General features: G+C 45.5%; 1 protein-coding gene across 1 annotated transcript in view; it reads right to left on the reverse strand.

The window, feature by feature from the left end:
• LOC117410147 (butyrophilin subfamily 1 member A1-like) overlaps positions 1–16669 on the reverse strand; it is a 30984-nt gene extending 14315 nt beyond the window's left edge. Inside the window, exons 1-9 of the mRNA XM_059018457.1 lie at positions 16385–16669; positions 8986–9059; positions 8387–8734; positions 4903–5184; positions 3568–3675; positions 3431–3457; positions 1631–1657; positions 650–676; positions 481–507 (exon numbers count right to left, since the gene is read on the reverse strand). Coding sequence (XP_058874440.1) covers positions 481–507; positions 650–676; positions 1631–1657; positions 3431–3457; positions 3568–3675; positions 4903–5184; positions 8387–8734; positions 8986–9055 — 916 coding nt within the window. The 5' untranslated portion in view covers positions 9056–9059; positions 16385–16669. The remainder of the gene's footprint in view (positions 1–480; positions 508–649; positions 677–1630; positions 1658–3430; positions 3458–3567; positions 3676–4902; positions 5185–8386; positions 8735–8985; positions 9060–16384) is intronic.
• Between the last annotated feature and the right edge of the window lie 1124 nt (positions 16670–17793).

The raw sequence follows: 17793 nt of genomic DNA on the forward strand, positions 1-17793 counted from the left end.
CTAAGCAGATCCGGGTGAGGCACCACTGATCCATAATCTTGATCCGATCCTGGGGCTCATCCGCCGTAACTAAGGAAACTGACCTATTGCTTGTTAGGGAACACAAATGCCCTGTAGACAGCGGCAACTTTTCAACCATGTGTATCTGCAGCTAGCATTTTTAATGAAGGACAGCTGACTGAAGAACACTAGTTTATATGAACCTACAAACATGAAGTCACTGCCTGAAATGGTTTCTGAGGCTTAGACACTGTGGCAAAGCATTAGGTCTTCATCATTCAGTCAACCCAATTCTAATGCAAGAGAAGGGGAGAACATGTTTCTGAATGTATATAGTTGCATGCGTGCAAGACTTTTGTCTGCTAATAATTAGATACAATGTTTATTTTTATTATAGATGTGAACACAGTGAGTGAGACGGGGCTCCTCGCTGTTATTTTATCCTCCACTGTGAAAGGAATCCATTGAAGAGACACATACCTGCTGAGCTGCGGATCCACTTCCATTCTAGAACACAGAAATAAAGAGAGCATTATTTTACAATCACTCCTCCTGTACTTTCTACAGTTCAGAAGATGTGCAGCACACACTAACCGGCAGGGCTGTGCTGGGGTGAGTCAGGCTGTGGATTTACACACAGTCTACATACCTGATATAGGGACACACCTTATAGACTCTGTGAAAATAAGAAAGTTGGGTTACTTTCTGAACACTGAGGTTTAAAATCATCCCTCTGTTGAACACTATTGAACTTTGTATTGAGTAGCTAGAAGCCTAGATGTGACTGACATGGTGTGACCTTGAGCAGAGAGATGGTGTGCAGGACTCAAGCACACAGACACTATAGTACTGGACACACTGCTACAGTGGAGCTACCTGCCTATGAACTGACTGCTCTGATCCAGCAGAGTGATGGTGTGCAGGACTCAAGCACACAGGCACTAGTGTACTGGACACACCCCTAAAGTGGAGCTACCTGCCTATGAACTGACTGCTCTGATCCACCAGAGAGATGGTGTGCAGGACTCAAGCACACAGGCACTAATGTACTGGACACACCCCTACAGTGGAGCTACCTGCCTATGAACTGACTGCTCTGATCCAGCAGAGAGATGGTGTGCAGGACTCAAGCACACAGGCACTAGTGTACTGGACACACCCCTACAGTGGAGCTACCTGCTTATGAACTGACTGCTCTGATCCAGCAGAGAGATGGTGTGCAGGACTCAAACACACAGGCACTAGTGTACTGGACACACCCCTACAGTGGAGCTACCTGCCTATGAACTGACTGCTCTGATCCAGCAGAGAGATGGTGTGCAGGACTCAAGCACACAGGCACTAGTGTACTGGACACACTGCTACAGTGGAGCTCCCTGCCTATGAACTGAATGACTCTCAAGTAACAGTGTTCATCTAGTCAGTCACGTTTCTGTCTCACTCATCAGACCCGCAATTATCACTTAATTACACATCTGATGCATGATCAGGAAAGATTCTGGGATCAATAAGCTACTAACAACCAAAACAAGCAAGATGGGCTGAATGGCCTCCTCTCGTTTGTAAACTTTCTTATGTTCTTATGTTCTTATAAAAATCCATGGAATAAACCAAAAAACGCAGCTCTTACCCAGTTCCTCTCGAAGATGAAGAACGGCTAAAAAATAAAACAGAGCAGTTTTTTAAGTGTTAAATTACAATATAAAATACACAACCAATCAAATGAACCCAATATCCCTATGAAGATTTTAGTGAATAAATCTATTGTCTGAACTTTTTTTATCAAATTAATCTGATAAACGTGAAGTTATTATCTGCATTATTATGAAACATTTCTGTGGTGTCACCCTGTGATCTTTTCATTTATTTATCCTATGAATCTTTGAACTAAAAGTGGCTGTGTGGCTTTGAAGAGAAGGGCAGATATATTGTTGATTAAATTAATCCACTGAAACCAGTCCGTCGGAACAATTCTACAGGCATGTGAACACCATTTTATAATGAAACAATCATTTTAACAATTAGTTCATTACAGTATTACACATTTCAAACAGAACACTTAGAAAGGGGATTGTAATTTCAATTTAGCATTTTATATTGTTTGCTAAAAGTAACTGAAACAAACTCAGCGGAGCTGATTCAAATTCAGCGCCGTTCTGAGACAAGGAGGCGGGGCAGAGCTACAAGCACAACAGAACACAATAAAGTGAGGCAGTTCACACAGCGACAGCGTGGGAGCGACATCGTGTGAAGTGCATCGTTTAAAAGCAGAGCAGTTTGAAAGCAGATTGACAGCTGCAGAAGCTAAACTTACAAAAAAAAACAAAAAAACATGCTCTTCAAGCCAGTAATCTGCGACACCTGCATGATGTTGGAAATCCGAGAAAACCCAACAGCGCTAAAACAAGTGTGTGTAAAGTGCCGCACGATCCAGGACTTGCTTAACCCTTTGCGGTCCATTGTCGGACCTGGTCCAACACTGCAATTATTCCTATCCGGTCCATTGTCGGACCCTGTCCGACATCATCAAAAAAACGCAAAAAACGGGTTTCTAGTCGTTTTTTCTCCGGAAAAAGCCGAGAAAGCCATTCAATGGCCGAGTGGGAGCGACAGGTGCCGAGACAAGCCGATAAAAATAAATAAATAAATAAAAGGCGTATCTCATGAATAGTCATACATGCCCCTGGCATTACATAGGGGCGGTCATAAGGAAACAAGCTGAATGGTAATGTATCAGCGCACAGAGACTATCATGGACATTTGCAGAGCTTTTTTGAGATGTTATAGTAATAAAATAATGACTTGGATTGCATTATTGAGGAGTTTGGTGATAAAACGAGTGATCAGGAGATGATCGATCGGTATGTACGACTATTATTATTATTATTATTATTATTATTATTATTATTATTATTATTTATTTCTTAGCATATGTGAAAGCGATAGCGAACGAAAGGGTGGGGCGGGGCTGGAGATGCCTAGTGAGTGTTTTGTTGATATGTAGGGCCTTTTAAACCTGTTTGACTGTGAAAAAAAATACTTTTAAACAGCGCGTCTAAAATTAACTGCGCGTGTGAAAATAAATTGGACCTGACGTGCCTGACGGCACTTAATAAATGGACTGCAAAGGGTTAAACTGGTAAGTCTGCTAGAAATGGAGTTGCAGGAAATGAGACAGCAACAGGAGCTTGAGGAGCTGACACACCCACAATTCATGGAAGTCTGCACCCCTAGCAGACTGAAAGCCACCAGGGAGATGGAAGAGAGTCGAAACAGCTGGGTTCAGATAGGCAGAAGCAGGGAAAAAAAGAAACTTCGTCAAACACAACCACCAGAAATCCAAACATCCAACAAATTTGAGCCACTTTGAGCTGCTACTGCTGGATCTGGAATGGGTTTGCAGTATCTGTTCATTAAAGTCTTCACTTACCTTTAACTTCACATGTTTTCAACTTTCCTAGAAAGAACACAGTACAGTCAATATGATAGTGAAGGTTTATGACACTAAAATGCACAGAGTTATGCAAAATGTCTCAAAAAGCTTTTTCTATAATAATAAGTACTTACTATCCATTCTTCTCCATAGGAACACCAGCAGAGGAATGGCTCCAATACTGAGAGCTAAAGTCAAGGAGAAAACCACCTTCCATCCAGAGACTCCTGGGAAAAAATCACCTGGAAAACAACACAGCAGCTCAACACACTGGAACACACACACCCCTCCCAACACTGAACCACACCCCTCATAGTGAGCATTCCACACACCCCTCCCAACACTGACCACATCCCTCATAGTGAGCATTCCACACACCCCTCCCAACACTGACCACACCCCTCATAGTGAGCATTCCACACACCCCCTCCCAACACTGACCACACCCCCTCATAGTGAGCATTCCACACACCCCTCCCAACACTGACCACACCCCCTCATAGTGAGCATTCCACACACCCCTCCCCAACACTGACCACACCCCTCATAGTGAGCATTCCACACACCCCTCCCAACACTGAGCCACACCCCCTCATAGTGAGCATTCCACACACCCCTCCCAACACTGAGCCACACCCCCTCATAGTGAGCATTCCACACACCCCTCCCAACACTGATCCACACCCCTCATAGTGAGCATTCCACACACCCCTCCCAACACTGAGCCACACCCCCTCATAGTGAGCATTCCACACACCCCTCCCAACACTGAGCCACACCCCTCATAGTGAGCATTCCACACACCCCTCCCAACACTGAGACACACCCCTCATAGTGAGCATTCCACACACCCCTCCCAACACTGAACCACACCCCTCATAGTGAGCATTCCACACACCCCTCCCAACACTGACCACACCCCTCATAGTGAGCATTCCACACACCCCTCCCAACACTGACCACACCCCCTCATAGTGAGCATTCCACACACCCCCTCCCAACACTGAGCCACCCCCTCATAGTGAGCATTACACACACCCCTCCCAACACTGACCACACCCCCTCATAGTGAGCATTCCACACACCCCTCCCAACACTGAGCCACCCCCTCATAGTGAGCATTCCACACACCCCCTCCCAACACTGACCACACCCCCTCATAGTGAGCATTCCACACACCCCTCCCAACACTGAGCCAGAGCAAGCACCCACTCATAGTGAGTCCTTTCCACACACTACTCCCAGCAGCCCAATGAGTCATAGTGGAGGACTGCCCATAACACCCACCAACATCACCTCCAAATTTGTTTGGTTCAGATATTGACTGGTCCACTAGTTCATGTGTTTGATTCAGATATTGACTGGTCCACTAGTTCATGTGTTTGATTCAGATGTTGATGTCCCATCACGGTGACTGTAATCTATGGTCAGTGTCAGTCAGGCTCAATCCACAAACATGTGATACTCACTGGATATGTGGAGTTTGGATTCCCAGTCTGGTTTGGGTGTTTTACTTCTAACCAGACAGGAGAACACGTTGGACTGCTGTTTGATTTTGATGTAGCTGCTGACACTGAGGAGCCCCTGACTGTCCCGCTGCACTGTTGTGTTGGACAGTGATGTCACATCGTTTCCATCCTTGTCTCTCCAGATCACTTCAGGTTCAGGGCTCCACCCCTCTGATCTGCACACCAGCCGGGTCTGCTCTCCTTGTGTAGAGTCCATAGAGACTGAAGGCTGGGTCCCCAGAGCTGTCAGGGAATAGAGACAGTGAGACACACACAGATAGACACACCAGCCGGGTCTGCTCTCCTTGTGTAGTGTAGGAGATATTCCCTGTAAATTGATTAATCATTGCCAACCTAATTAATGAACTGATTAAGCAGGTCACAGCACTTGGGCAGTCTCCACAGCTGGCTGCTCAGGAGCTGCATCAGGGTTTAAAACCAGAGTCTCCTGGGCCAATACGGGGCTACTAGGAGCACCTTGGCCCGGTCCTGCCTGACTTCCTCCAGACACAGCGGGGAAAAAGCAAACTGCGAGAAGGCATATAACAGTTGCCTCGGACTCTGGTGTGCCAAGGCATCTACTGCCAGTGGGCCCCCACCTCTTATTATAGAAAACCAGAGGGGACACTGGGTTGATTCCTAGAAGGTACAGAGATCTATCTCTGCTCTCCTGTACCACTCCCAAATGAGGCTCACCACCTTGGGGTGAAGTCTCCACTCTGAGACGCTGGGAACTCTCCTCGAGATGAGGTCCGCCGCCCAGTTTGTTCCCCCGGGCAGTTGTACTGCCCGCAGTGAGCGCAGGTTCAGCGGCAGAGGGACGCGGCACCGCAGAGCGGCGCGCAAGAGATCAAATATTTTCAACTTTTGCCCGCGCCGCGTCGTGACGTAACCTACCAACAGCCAATCACGGAAAAGTAGGAGGTTCCTTTGCGAGGAAGAAATAAAAAAATAAAATGGAGGAAAAGCTGTTAGCTTTAATTTCAGATTTTCCAGCGTTGTATAATACAACAATTAATAGTTACCAAGATATTAATAAAAAAGCTGCAGCATGGAGGTCTGCGGGTGTACAAATGGGATTATCGAGTGAATATTAAATATACATAATTACGTAAATGAGATAATAAATATTTTTTGTGCTAAACTCCACACTGAAAATAATTATGCACCTGCTACTATAACGTAAGCATTTTTTTTTTTGATAAATTAACTGCAGACAAACTTTTAAAAGATAAAGCAAAACGTTTTATTTGGTGTACATATATTACATTTTAACAGTTAATAAAAAAAAGGAGGGGGGTGATTGTGGTGGTGTGGGGGTTACAATTAGGTTTTATAAAAAAATATTTATAATGTTTCGCTCCTCAGTTTTGTTTTTTGTCTTCAGTTCTGTCAAAAGAGTTTTATTTTCCCGCTGGCATTTACTGTTTGTTGCTCGGCAACCAAAAGCCACTGTACCTGCAGCCGTGACGTTACAATGGACCGCCCACTGACTTTACCCTGCCGCGTTTGGTGTGAACAGTACTGCAGCGGGGCGTGCAAGCAGGTGGCATGCGCGCCCCTTAACACTGCATGATATAAAAGAAGAAAACAGGCTTCTTCAAAACTTTGTTACCATAAATAGCCACACATTAAGATGCTCTTGCAAATTTGCATACTAATTTTGCACAAGCCTATATCATATCAAAATGCTAAATTAAATGTTCAATAACAAATATTACACCATGACTGTGGCTTTTAAAACAGCTACAGGACGAACACATTCCTTTTCAGTGTGCCGCTGCAGAGATTATTTTTTTTTTTAAATGTTAAAAAAATAAACCATAAACTGAATACAGTACTGAAAACAAGTTTCAATACTATTCTCAAAACAGCAGGCTGCATTTCATAGTGTTGTTGGTTGTAGAGTTGTAAGCTTACATTTGTGTGGATATTTTTCCCAAAACAACAATGAACATAGTTTATGACGTTTGAAATGAAATCAGCGATAACACAGTGTCACGTCTTTCTGAACAGGAAGCTTAAATTCCAAATTAAAATGAACTCGGGTTCCACCTGTAATTTGTAACTTACGTTTCTTATCAAATAAATTCACATTTACCAATTTAACTGTCTTACCTCTTCACACAACGTAATCTGTTTTTACTGAAAACTGGTATTGTTCAAAATTGAAGATTATATAACATGGCTAGGTAAAGATCTGCATGCAGCTCCCAACAATTACTAAGCACGAAACCCCAGACCTGGCACAAGCAGATACAACTTGAACTTGAAGCACATGTGGAAGTGGCTGTAAATCCCGGTCCGCACACACTAGGATTGAAACAAAAATCACATCCCTCTTCCCACAGTACATAATGAGTACAAGTTAAATAAATTCATATTTATCCACCCTGTGGCGGTTTTAAAAGCCATATTAATGGTGTAATATTTGCTTTTGTAATTTCTAAATATTGTGTATATAAATCAGTGGTCACAAACCCAAAATATATTTTACTTTTCTTAACTTTAACATATGGTAAGACTAGTGTTTCAAACATATATTAACTAAAGAGAAAAGGTCATTACAGATTTATATGACAAACAAGCACATCGCTGCGGTGAAGGAGAATAATAATAATAATAATAATAATAATAATAATAATAATAATAATAATGAGCGTTTCAAATTGCGAGATAATTGGGGTAAAAATAATTGGAGATTCTTGGACATTACTATCGGTGGTGTAGTGGTAAAAGTTTGGTGGAGTTGAATTGATAGACTGAACACGAACAGATTGATTTTTATTGGCCCTTAGCCAACCAGAGCCCCCCACCCCACAGTTATTGTCTTTTCCAATGAGCACGCAGAGAGGTTGACCACACTCAGACAGCATGAGTTAAAATAATGTGATATCTTGTAACAATTGTAAGTCGCCCTGGATAAGGGCGTCAGCTAAGAAATAAATAATAATAATAATAATAATAATAATAATAATAATAATGAGTTTACTGTCCGAGTGTGGTCAGAGGAACAGAAAAGGCAACAAGTACTTATCTGAAAGCAGGCTCCCCTATCAGGTCAAGCTTGAAGGAAAAACGGCGTTGAGGTCTGTGAGTGCAGTATGTCCTCGGGGGCGGGTCATGTCTGCTCATACAGCGGCTCTGATGCATCTTATTCAGGGTTCGGGTCTTTAAGAGGTAAATACCCATACGGTAATGGTTCCATTTCGTACTTGAAAGGGAAGCACAAAGCCAAGCTCTGCTGCGGATGCTATACGAGGAAGAAGAGGACCTGAGAGGAGCCGAGAGACCACGTGCTGGAGCGAATCAACAGGGACTGATCTATGTCCTCAGAGCCTGTGGTTCTATGGTTGGCCTAGCTCCTCTGTACCTTATTAGGAATTCATTTTTGTAATAAAGTGACCTGAATTATTCTACGTGGGGTCTAACTGGACAATCCTACCTCTAATAATCAGTTCAGTCTGTCCTTCTTCATCCCATCCTCCATCATCAGCGACGCAGGTATAGACGCCACTATCAGGGTATCGGAGGTTTCTCAGATGCAGAGAGATATCGCCTGTCTGCAGTGCTTCAGGAGAGAGAGCAGTGCGGCCCCGGTAGTCACTGTCCTGTGTTCTGAGCTGGTCCTTTTTGTCAATATATAAATGAACGATTCTGTCGGATCCCTTCCTGAACCACTTCACTTCCATGCTCACAGCACCGACTCTGGGTGAAATGTGACAGGGCAGGATGACATCATCACCAGCCTCAGCAATGACAGGCTGATCAGAGCCAACAACACGCCATGCACCTGAGAAAGAAAAAACAAGGTTAGGCAAAAAAAACAAACAGTTTCTTAAAACAGAATCTTAAGTAGAATAAGTATTTGAAAGCATAAGTAGGGTTGGTGCGCCCCATTCTTTGAGCTCAATGCTATACATCCACACAGAAACACACCGATATGAAATATTGCATCTCAGTGGATCCGTCCTGTTGAAATATCTTCATGTTAGAAATAGTAGGTTGTCTCTTCATCAGTTTCATTTCTACAGTCCCTCTCACCTTGTGTAGAAACAGCTGGTAGCAAACTCATGACAATGAGACAGGTCCTCCCCAGGAATGTCATCTTCATTTCCCTGGAAAACAACACAAGATCTGTTAGTTAAAGCTGTGACACAACTAGAGATTCAGACTGTGACACACTGCGCTAACGCAATGCAGGATCAGCACAGGCACGTTCTGTACAGCACTGCACTCCCAGAGCAGACTGTCATATACATACAGAGAGACAGGCACGTTCTGTACAGCACTGCACTCCCAGAGCAGACTGTCATATACACACAGAAAGACAGGCACGTTCTGTACAGCACTGCACTCTGTCACAAAGACGGCCAGAGTGGGTGGCGTCAGACCAGAAAAGGAATACACAGAGACGGTGATGGTGATTAGCTGAGTGCAATGGCTGCACTCAGCGTTTAATAACAAATAAAAGGGTTCAACAGTACAAAACAGGACACGGCACTTGACGCCAAAATAAACACACAGACAAAACGACTGACACTTAACAAACGGTGCACGGAGACAAACAAACACGGTGAGAACAAACACTATTATATTTACTATCTTCACTTTACGTTTACTCCTCTCTCTCTCACCCGTTCTCCTCTTCCGAACACCCAACCACCACTGAGTGAAAATGTGCATCTATATATACTGTTGTGCTGGGATTCAATTACTAATTAATTATTCACTTGAATCCCAGCACGTGAATTAATTACGTGAAACCCCGTGTTCACATATTATATTTTAAATGCACGTGCGTGATGTGCAATCCCGTGCCTAAATACAAATATACACTTTTTAAATACACGTGAAACACAGACCCGTTTATATCCCGTGTACCAATGACTATACACCAACATTAACATACGCACGCATACATACATACACATAACACAAATGCACACAGGGGCGGGGCGCTTTGCCACATATACCCCCCCTTGTGCGCAGCACACATGGCCTCAACGGCCACCTCCCCCCTTAAAAACCCAGCAGTCCAGAACAAAGTCTCGGGCTGGGAAGGGAGGCTTCAGTGGGCCCTTGGCTGGCAATGCTGTCAGCACCCCTGCCGGTAGTGGCACGGCTGACAGCCTGTTGGTCCCATCCTGCAGCGAAAAAGCTGCGGGGGCAGGTGGTCCCCCGACCTCCCCCTTCTTCGTAGCCGGCAGCTCCCTCCTGTGGGGCTCCGGCCACAAGAACTCCTGCAGCGAAACTGCTGCTGGGGAAAGTGGTCTCCAGACCTCCTCCCCCTTCTTCGTGGCCGGCAGCTCCCCTTTCTGGGGCTCCGGCCACCGTACTCCCTGCGGAGGTACGGGCAGCAGAGGCAGCTCCTGCTCCTCTGCTCCGGGCGGTGGCGGAGGCAGAGGCAGCTCCAGCTCCTCTGCTCCTGGCGGCGGTGGAGGCAGAGGCAGCTCCAGCTCCTCTGCTCCTGGCGGCGGTGGAGGCAGAGGCAGCTCCAGCTCCTCTGCTCCTTGCGGTGGTGGTGGCGGAGGCAGAGGCAGCTCCTGCTCCTCTGCTCCTTGCGGTGGTGGTAGCGGAGGCAGAGGCAGCTCCTGCTCCTCTGCTCCTGGAGGTGGTGGAGGCAGAGGCAGCTCCTGCTCCTCTGCTCCTGGCGGTGCTGGCTCCCTCTGCTGTGGCGGCTGGGCATGTGCACGCCGTGCTGCCTTCAGCAGCATAGCGAGAGGCTGCTGGGGGACACCAGCATCCTGCCCTTCTCCCCCCCAAAAATTTTCAGGGGGTTGAGCCTGTAACTCCTCCCCTTCTGGCTCTTGGGACTGAACCAGCAGGCATTTTCCCTCTGCTGGTGGCTTGGGTCCCAGGGCTGTGGAAGCCCCGACTTGCCTCCCTTTGGGCTGTGGACGCACCGACTCCTCCCTTTTGGGCTGTGGACGCCCCGACTCCTCCATGTTGGGCTGTGGACGCCCCGACTCCTCCCTGTTGGGCTGTGGACGCCCCGACTCCTCCCTGTTGGGCTGTGGACGCCCCGACTCCTCCCTGTTGGGCTGTGGACGTTCGGGCTCCTCCCACTCAGGCGTAGGACGTTCGGGCTCCTCCCACTCAGGCGTAGGACGTTCGGGCTCCTCCCACTCAGGCGTAGGACGTTCGGGCTCCTCCCACTCAGGCGTAGGACGTTCGGGCTCCTCCCACTCAGGCGTAGGACGTTCGGGCTCCTCCCACTCAGGCGTAGGACGTTCGGGCTCCTCCCACTCAGGCGTAGGACGTTCGGGCTCCTCCCACTCAGGCGTAGGACGTTCGGGCTCCTCCCGCTTGGGCTGTGGACGCTCAGGCTCCTCCCACTTGGGCGTAGGACACTCGGGCTCCTCCCGCTTGGGCTGTGGACGCTCAGGCTCCTCCCATTTGGGCTGTGGACGCTCAGGCTCCTCCCGCTTGGGCTGTGGACGCTCAGGCTCCTCCCACTTGGGCTGTGGAGGCAAAACCAGCAGGCATTCACCCTCTGCTGGTGGAGATGGGGACAGCAGGTACTCACCCTCTGCTGGTGGAGATGGGGACAGCAGGTACTCACCCTCTGCTGGTGGTCCTGCTACCTGGGCTGCTGTTCCGTTGATGGTTGCCTCCAGGTAGCTGAGGACAAACTCCACACCTTCCTCCAAGGTGTTTGGGGTGTGTTCCTCCTGAAAGGCCTCCCATCTCTCACTGTCCATCATCCACAGGGCCCGGACGACCATGGGCAGAGACTGGGCCTCCAGCCCAGCATTCTCCAGGAACCAGCCCCGCAGTTTGATGGCGTCTTCTGCCATTGATTTTTTGTTTTGTTTTGTTTTTTTCCCCCAAAACAATATTTGTAATTTTTTTTTTTTTTTTTAATCCATACCCCTCCTGGTCTGACGCTTGGAGGCGCGGCTATCCCACGAAGACACCACGTGTCACAAAGACGGCCAGAGTGGGTGGCGTCAGACCAGACAGGAATTCAAAACAAAGACAGTGGTTGATGATGAGCTGAGTGCAATGGCTGCACTCAGCGTTTATTAACAAATAAAAGGTTGGAACAGACAAAAACACGGGACTTGACGCCAAAATAAACACACAGACAAAACGACTGACACTTAACAAACGGTGCACGGAGACAAACAAACACGGTGAGAACAAACACTATTATATTTACTATCTTCACTTTACGTTTACTCCTCTCTCTCTCACCCGTTCTCCTCTTCCGAACACCCAACCACCACTGAGTGAAAATGTGCATCTATATATACTGTTGTGCTGGGATTCAATTACTAATTAATTATTCACTTGAATCCCAGCACGTGAATTAATTACGTGAAACCCCGTGTTCACATATTATATTTTAAATGCACGTGCGTGATGTGCAATCCCGTGCCTAAATACAAATATACACTTTTTAAATACACGTGAAACACAGACCCGTTTATATCCCGTGTACCAATGACTATACACCAACATTAACATACGCACGCATACATACATACACATAACACAAATGCACACAGGGGCGGGGCGCTTTGCCACAACTCCCAGAGCAGACTGTCATATACACACAGAAAGACAGGCACGTTCTGTACAGCACTGCACTCCCAGAGCAGACTGTCATGTACATACAGAAAGACAGGCACGTTCTGTACAGCACTGCACTCCCAGAGCAGACTGTCATGTACATACAGAGAGACAGGCACGTTCTGTACAGCACTGCACTCCCAGAGCAGACTGTCATATACATACAGAGAGACAGGCACGTTCTGTACAGCACTGCACTCCCAGAGCAGACTGTCATATACATACAGAGAGACAGGCACGTTCTGTACAGCACTGCACTCCCAGAGCAGACTGTCATATACATACAGAGAGACAGGCACGTTCTGTACAGCACTGCACTCCCAGAGCAGACTGTCATATACACACAGAGAGACAGGCACGTTCTGTACAGCGCTGCACTCCCAGAGCAGACTGTCATATACACACAGAGAGACAGGCACGTTCTGTACAGCACTGCACTCCCAGAGCAGACTGTCATGTACATACAGAGAGACAGGCACGTTCTGTACAGCACTGCACTCCCAGAGCAGACTGTCATATACACACAGAGAGACAGGCACGTTCTGTACAGCACTGCACTCCCAGAGCAGACTGTCATATACATACAGAGAGACAGGCACGTTCTGTACAGCGCTGCACTCCTAGACCAGACTGCCATATACAGACAGAGTCAGATAGGCAAGTTCTGTACAGCACTGCACTCCCAGAACAGACTGCCATATACATACATAGTCAAACACACTCCACACACTGAGATAAAGAAAACTAACAATAATGGAGGTGCACTACAATGTATATGAACTGGATAATATTGTATATGTTGTAACATACAGAGAACTCCACAATAACAGAGCAGTATTGAGACACAGGGTGCGCACTACACTCTACAGTAATAGAGCAGTATTGAGACACAGGGTGTGCGCTACACTCTACAGTAATAGAGCAGTATTGAGACACAGGGTGTGCGCTACACTCTACAGTAATAGAGCAGTATTGAGACACAGGGTGTGCGCTACACTCTACAGTAATAGAGCAGTATTGAGACACAGGGTGTGCGCTACACTCTACAGTAATAGAGCAGTATTGAGACACAGGGTGCGCACTACACTCTACAGTAATAGAGCAGTATTGAGACACAGGGTGTGCGCTACACTCTACAGTAATAGAGCAGTATTGAGACACAGGGTGTGCACTACACTCTACAGTAATAGAGCAGTATTGAGACACAGGGTGCGCACTACACTCTACAGTAATAGAGCAGTATTGAGACACAGGGTGCGCACTACACTCTACAGTAATAGAGCAGTATTGAGACACAGGGTGTGCACTACACTCTACAGTAATAGAGCAGTATTGAGACACAGGGTGTGCACTACACTCTACAGTAATAGAGCAGTACTGAGACACAGGGTGTGCACTACACTCTACAGTAATAGAGCAGTATTGAGACACAGGGTGTGCACTACACTCTACAGTAATAGAGCAGCATTGAGACACAGGGTGTGCACTACACTCTACAGTAATAGAGCAGTATTGAGACACAGGGTGTGCACTACACTCTACAGTAACAGAGCAGTATTGAGACACAGTGTGTGCACTACACTCTACAGTAATAGAGCAGTATTGAGACACAGGGTGTGCGCTACACTCTACAGTAATAGAGCAGTATTGAGACACAGGGTGTGCACTACACTCTACAGTAATAGAGCAGTATTGAGACACAGGGTGTGCGCTACACTCTACAGTAATAGAGCAGTATTGAGACACAGGGTGCGCACTACACTCTACAGTAATACAGCAGTATTGAGACACAGGGTGTGCACTACACTCCACAGTATTATAGCAGTATTGAGACACAGGGTGTACAGGTTTTGGCAAAAAGTCTTACTTTACCTAGAATTTTAGGATTGAGACATAAAAAAAAACTTTATGAAGCTAAAGGTGTTAATTCTATAGGGCGATGCAAAACATTTGCCCATGTAGCACTGAAACGTAGAATCTATCACATACAAAAGTGAACACATGGCAAATATATTATTATTATTATTATTATTATTATTATTTATTATTATTTGTTTATTTAGCAGACGCCTTTATCCAAGGTGACTTACAGAAACTAGGGTGTGTGAACTATGCATCAGCTGCAGAGTCACTTACAATTACGTCTCACCCGAAAGACGGAGCATAAGGAGGTTAAGTGACTTGCTCAGGGTCCCACAATGAGTCAGTGGCTGAGGTGGGATTTGAACCGGGGACCTCCTGGTTACAAGCCCCTTTTCTTTAACTGCTGGACCACACAGCCTCATATATCTGAATGTTTTTACTTCCTCCTTCAGGAGTCCAATCTATTTCTTCGGGGCTCGGTAGCGCAGACAGACAGATAGTCACAAGCTTCTCATGCCTTTTACCAATGGAGACCTTGACTCCATATAAATAAAATACTACAGTACAGTCCAAAATCACTGTAGTGTCACATAGTATCCTGCAGTAAACTATAGTGTCACACAGTATCTTGTAGTACACTATAGTGTCACACAGTATCCTGCAGTACACTATAGTGTCACACAGTATCCTGCAGTACACTATAGTGTCACACAGTATCCTGCAGTACACTATAGTGTCACACAGTATCCTGTAGTACACTATAGTGTCACACAGTATCCTGTAGTACACTATAGTGTCACACAGTATCCTGCAGTACACTATAGTGTCACACAGTATCCTGCAGTACACTATAGTGTCACATAGTATCCTGTAGTACACTATAATACAGAGGTTCTCAATCTGGGGTCTGTGGAATTACAGAAAGGAAGCAGCAGTGTAGTTTATAGTTCCCGTTGCAAACCTGATCTTAAACTATAGAAGCAGGGAGATGCATACATGGAGAACCTCTCAAGTCGAAAAGGTCTAAACTCTGTTATACAGTTTTGGAGAAAGTCTCAATGGTCGCAGGCCAAGGAAAAAGCCACTCTTAGGAAAACGTCACAATCGCTTAAAGTTTGCAAAACGACATCTGAATGATGGATTCGAGTTCTGGTCAAAGGTTTTGTGGAGTGATGAAACAAAAATCGTGCTATTTGGTCACACTGATAGTCGTTTCATTTGGAGAAAGTTTGATGAGGCATACAAAGAAAAGAACACCATACCTACTGTCAAGCATGGAGGTGGTAGTATCCTTCTATGAGGCTGATTTTCCTCTAATGGCACAGGAAATTTAGTTAGTAAAATGGATTCCATAGCATACCAAAAGATATCGGTCAGTCATCTGAAATCCTCCGCTACAAAACTTGGTTTAAAGTGCAAGTGGACATTCCAACAGACAAAATCTAACGGTTAAAGATGAATACAATCAAGGTTCTGGAATGGACGAGTCAAAGTCCCGATCTAAATCCGATTGAGAATCTTTGGTATGAGTTGAAGAAGGCTGTGCACAAGAGAAGTCCTCGGAATTTAAGAACATAAGAAACTTTCCAAACGAGAGGAGGCCATTCAGACCATCTTGCTGTCGGTGCCACGCCCTCCTGAAGTCTTGGCAGAGTGACAGGTGTGTTTTTAGGGGTAGGCTCTAGCATAAGTAATGTCAAAACTATTGATACTAACCTACGTGGGGTTTGGTTTGTTGAAATCTAACAGAACAGAACGCAACAATTATTTACCCGGGATCAAATCTGGCATCACTGGGCCCGTGGCACGCAGACTGTAAATGAGGGGGATGTGAATAAAAACAAACGCGCTGACACAGCCACACCGCTTCAGAAATACAACACACACACACAAAAACAATGCGCTCCTACCCCACAACAACCCGGCCCTTTCAAAGTAATACAAGATAACAGCTTCCTGTAGTTTAAAAACATATTTTACAACTCAATAAAGACTCGCTTACCTCCTCTCTGCTCTCCCTCAGGGTCTGCGTTCCACAGGACGGGGGAGGCGCTGCGCAACGAGGAATGTACCAATCCCAAAATACAAACCGTTCAGTGCGGTTTAGCAATTATCTAAAATGGACCGCAAAAGGGCATTGTGATACCGGGGACCTTTTAATAAAACGTTACTAATATTTTGAATTTTAACTTCGTAACCGAGTCGTTTGTATCGCATATAACTCAGGGGCGTAGCTGGGAATGGAAATTTGGGTGGGCCCCAACTTCGATTGGACGGAGTTCTGTGAGCTAGCAACAATAAGATGATTACTTTCGGTTTTCAAAACGACTCAGCGCAGGCAAGGTATCAAAATAAAAGTCCAGCACAAAAAATATAGTTTATATACGCATAGAAAGTGGGGTGCGATGTAATGTAGACACACCGGGTGTACAGAAAATAAAGCTACTTACTTAAGATTTACGTCACTGTAATAGCGACACTACTTTTTATGTCAGGTGTCTAGTTAAAACAGCCATTTTCCTGTCATGTTCGGGTACTGGGCACACTCAAGACCCACTCCTGACAAAACTAAAGATTGTGCATCTTTGAAAGTGGGGTGAAATGTAATGTAGACACACTGGGGGTACAGAAAATAAAGTTACTTACTTAAGATTTACGTCACTGTAATAGCAACACTACTTTTTATGTCAGGTGTCTAGTTAAAACAGCCGTTTTCCTGTCATGTTCGGGTACTGGGCACACTCAAGACCCACTCCTGACAAAACTAAAGATTGTGCATCTTTGAAAGTGGGGTGAAATGTAATGTAGACACACTGGGGGTACAGAAAATAAAGTTACTTATTTAAGATTTACGTCACTGTAATAGCAACACTACTTTTTATGTCAGGTGTCTAGTTAAAACAGCCGTTTTCCCATCATGTTCGGGTACTGGGCACACTCAAGACCCACTCCTGACAAAACTAAAGATTGTGCATCTTTGAAAGTGGGGTGAAATGTATTGTAGACACACTGGGGGTACAGAAAATAAAGATGACGCCACACTTTGACATTGAATTACCTGTGCTTTAATTTGTAAAGTGAATTTTAAGCTCACTAGACTACTGTTAACAGCACTGGGGGGAGGAAAAACCTCATTTCTAATTTGAGGAAATCTCCGGAAGTCCTCGGCTCTCAACAGCCCCCTTCAGGGCATTCTAAAAATATATATAAAAAAATATTTGCACAGGATCAAGCATAACACTGAAGAAGATCAGATCCACGATGTCCTAAAAAACAAAACACTATGAGAACTAGAAAAAACTAAGCACTTGAAATATTAATTTTGAGATATGGAACACAGAGGAACATAACTTTTGATTAATTTTAAATGTATTTATACAGGAATAATTCCTTGGAGGGCTAACTCATATA

The sequence above is a fragment of the Acipenser ruthenus genome, chromosome 60 (assembly GCF_902713425.1).
Source record: "Acipenser ruthenus chromosome 60, fAciRut3.2 maternal haplotype, whole genome shotgun sequence".
NCBI classification, from domain to species: Eukaryota; Metazoa; Chordata; class Actinopteri; order Acipenseriformes; family Acipenseridae; genus Acipenser; species Acipenser ruthenus.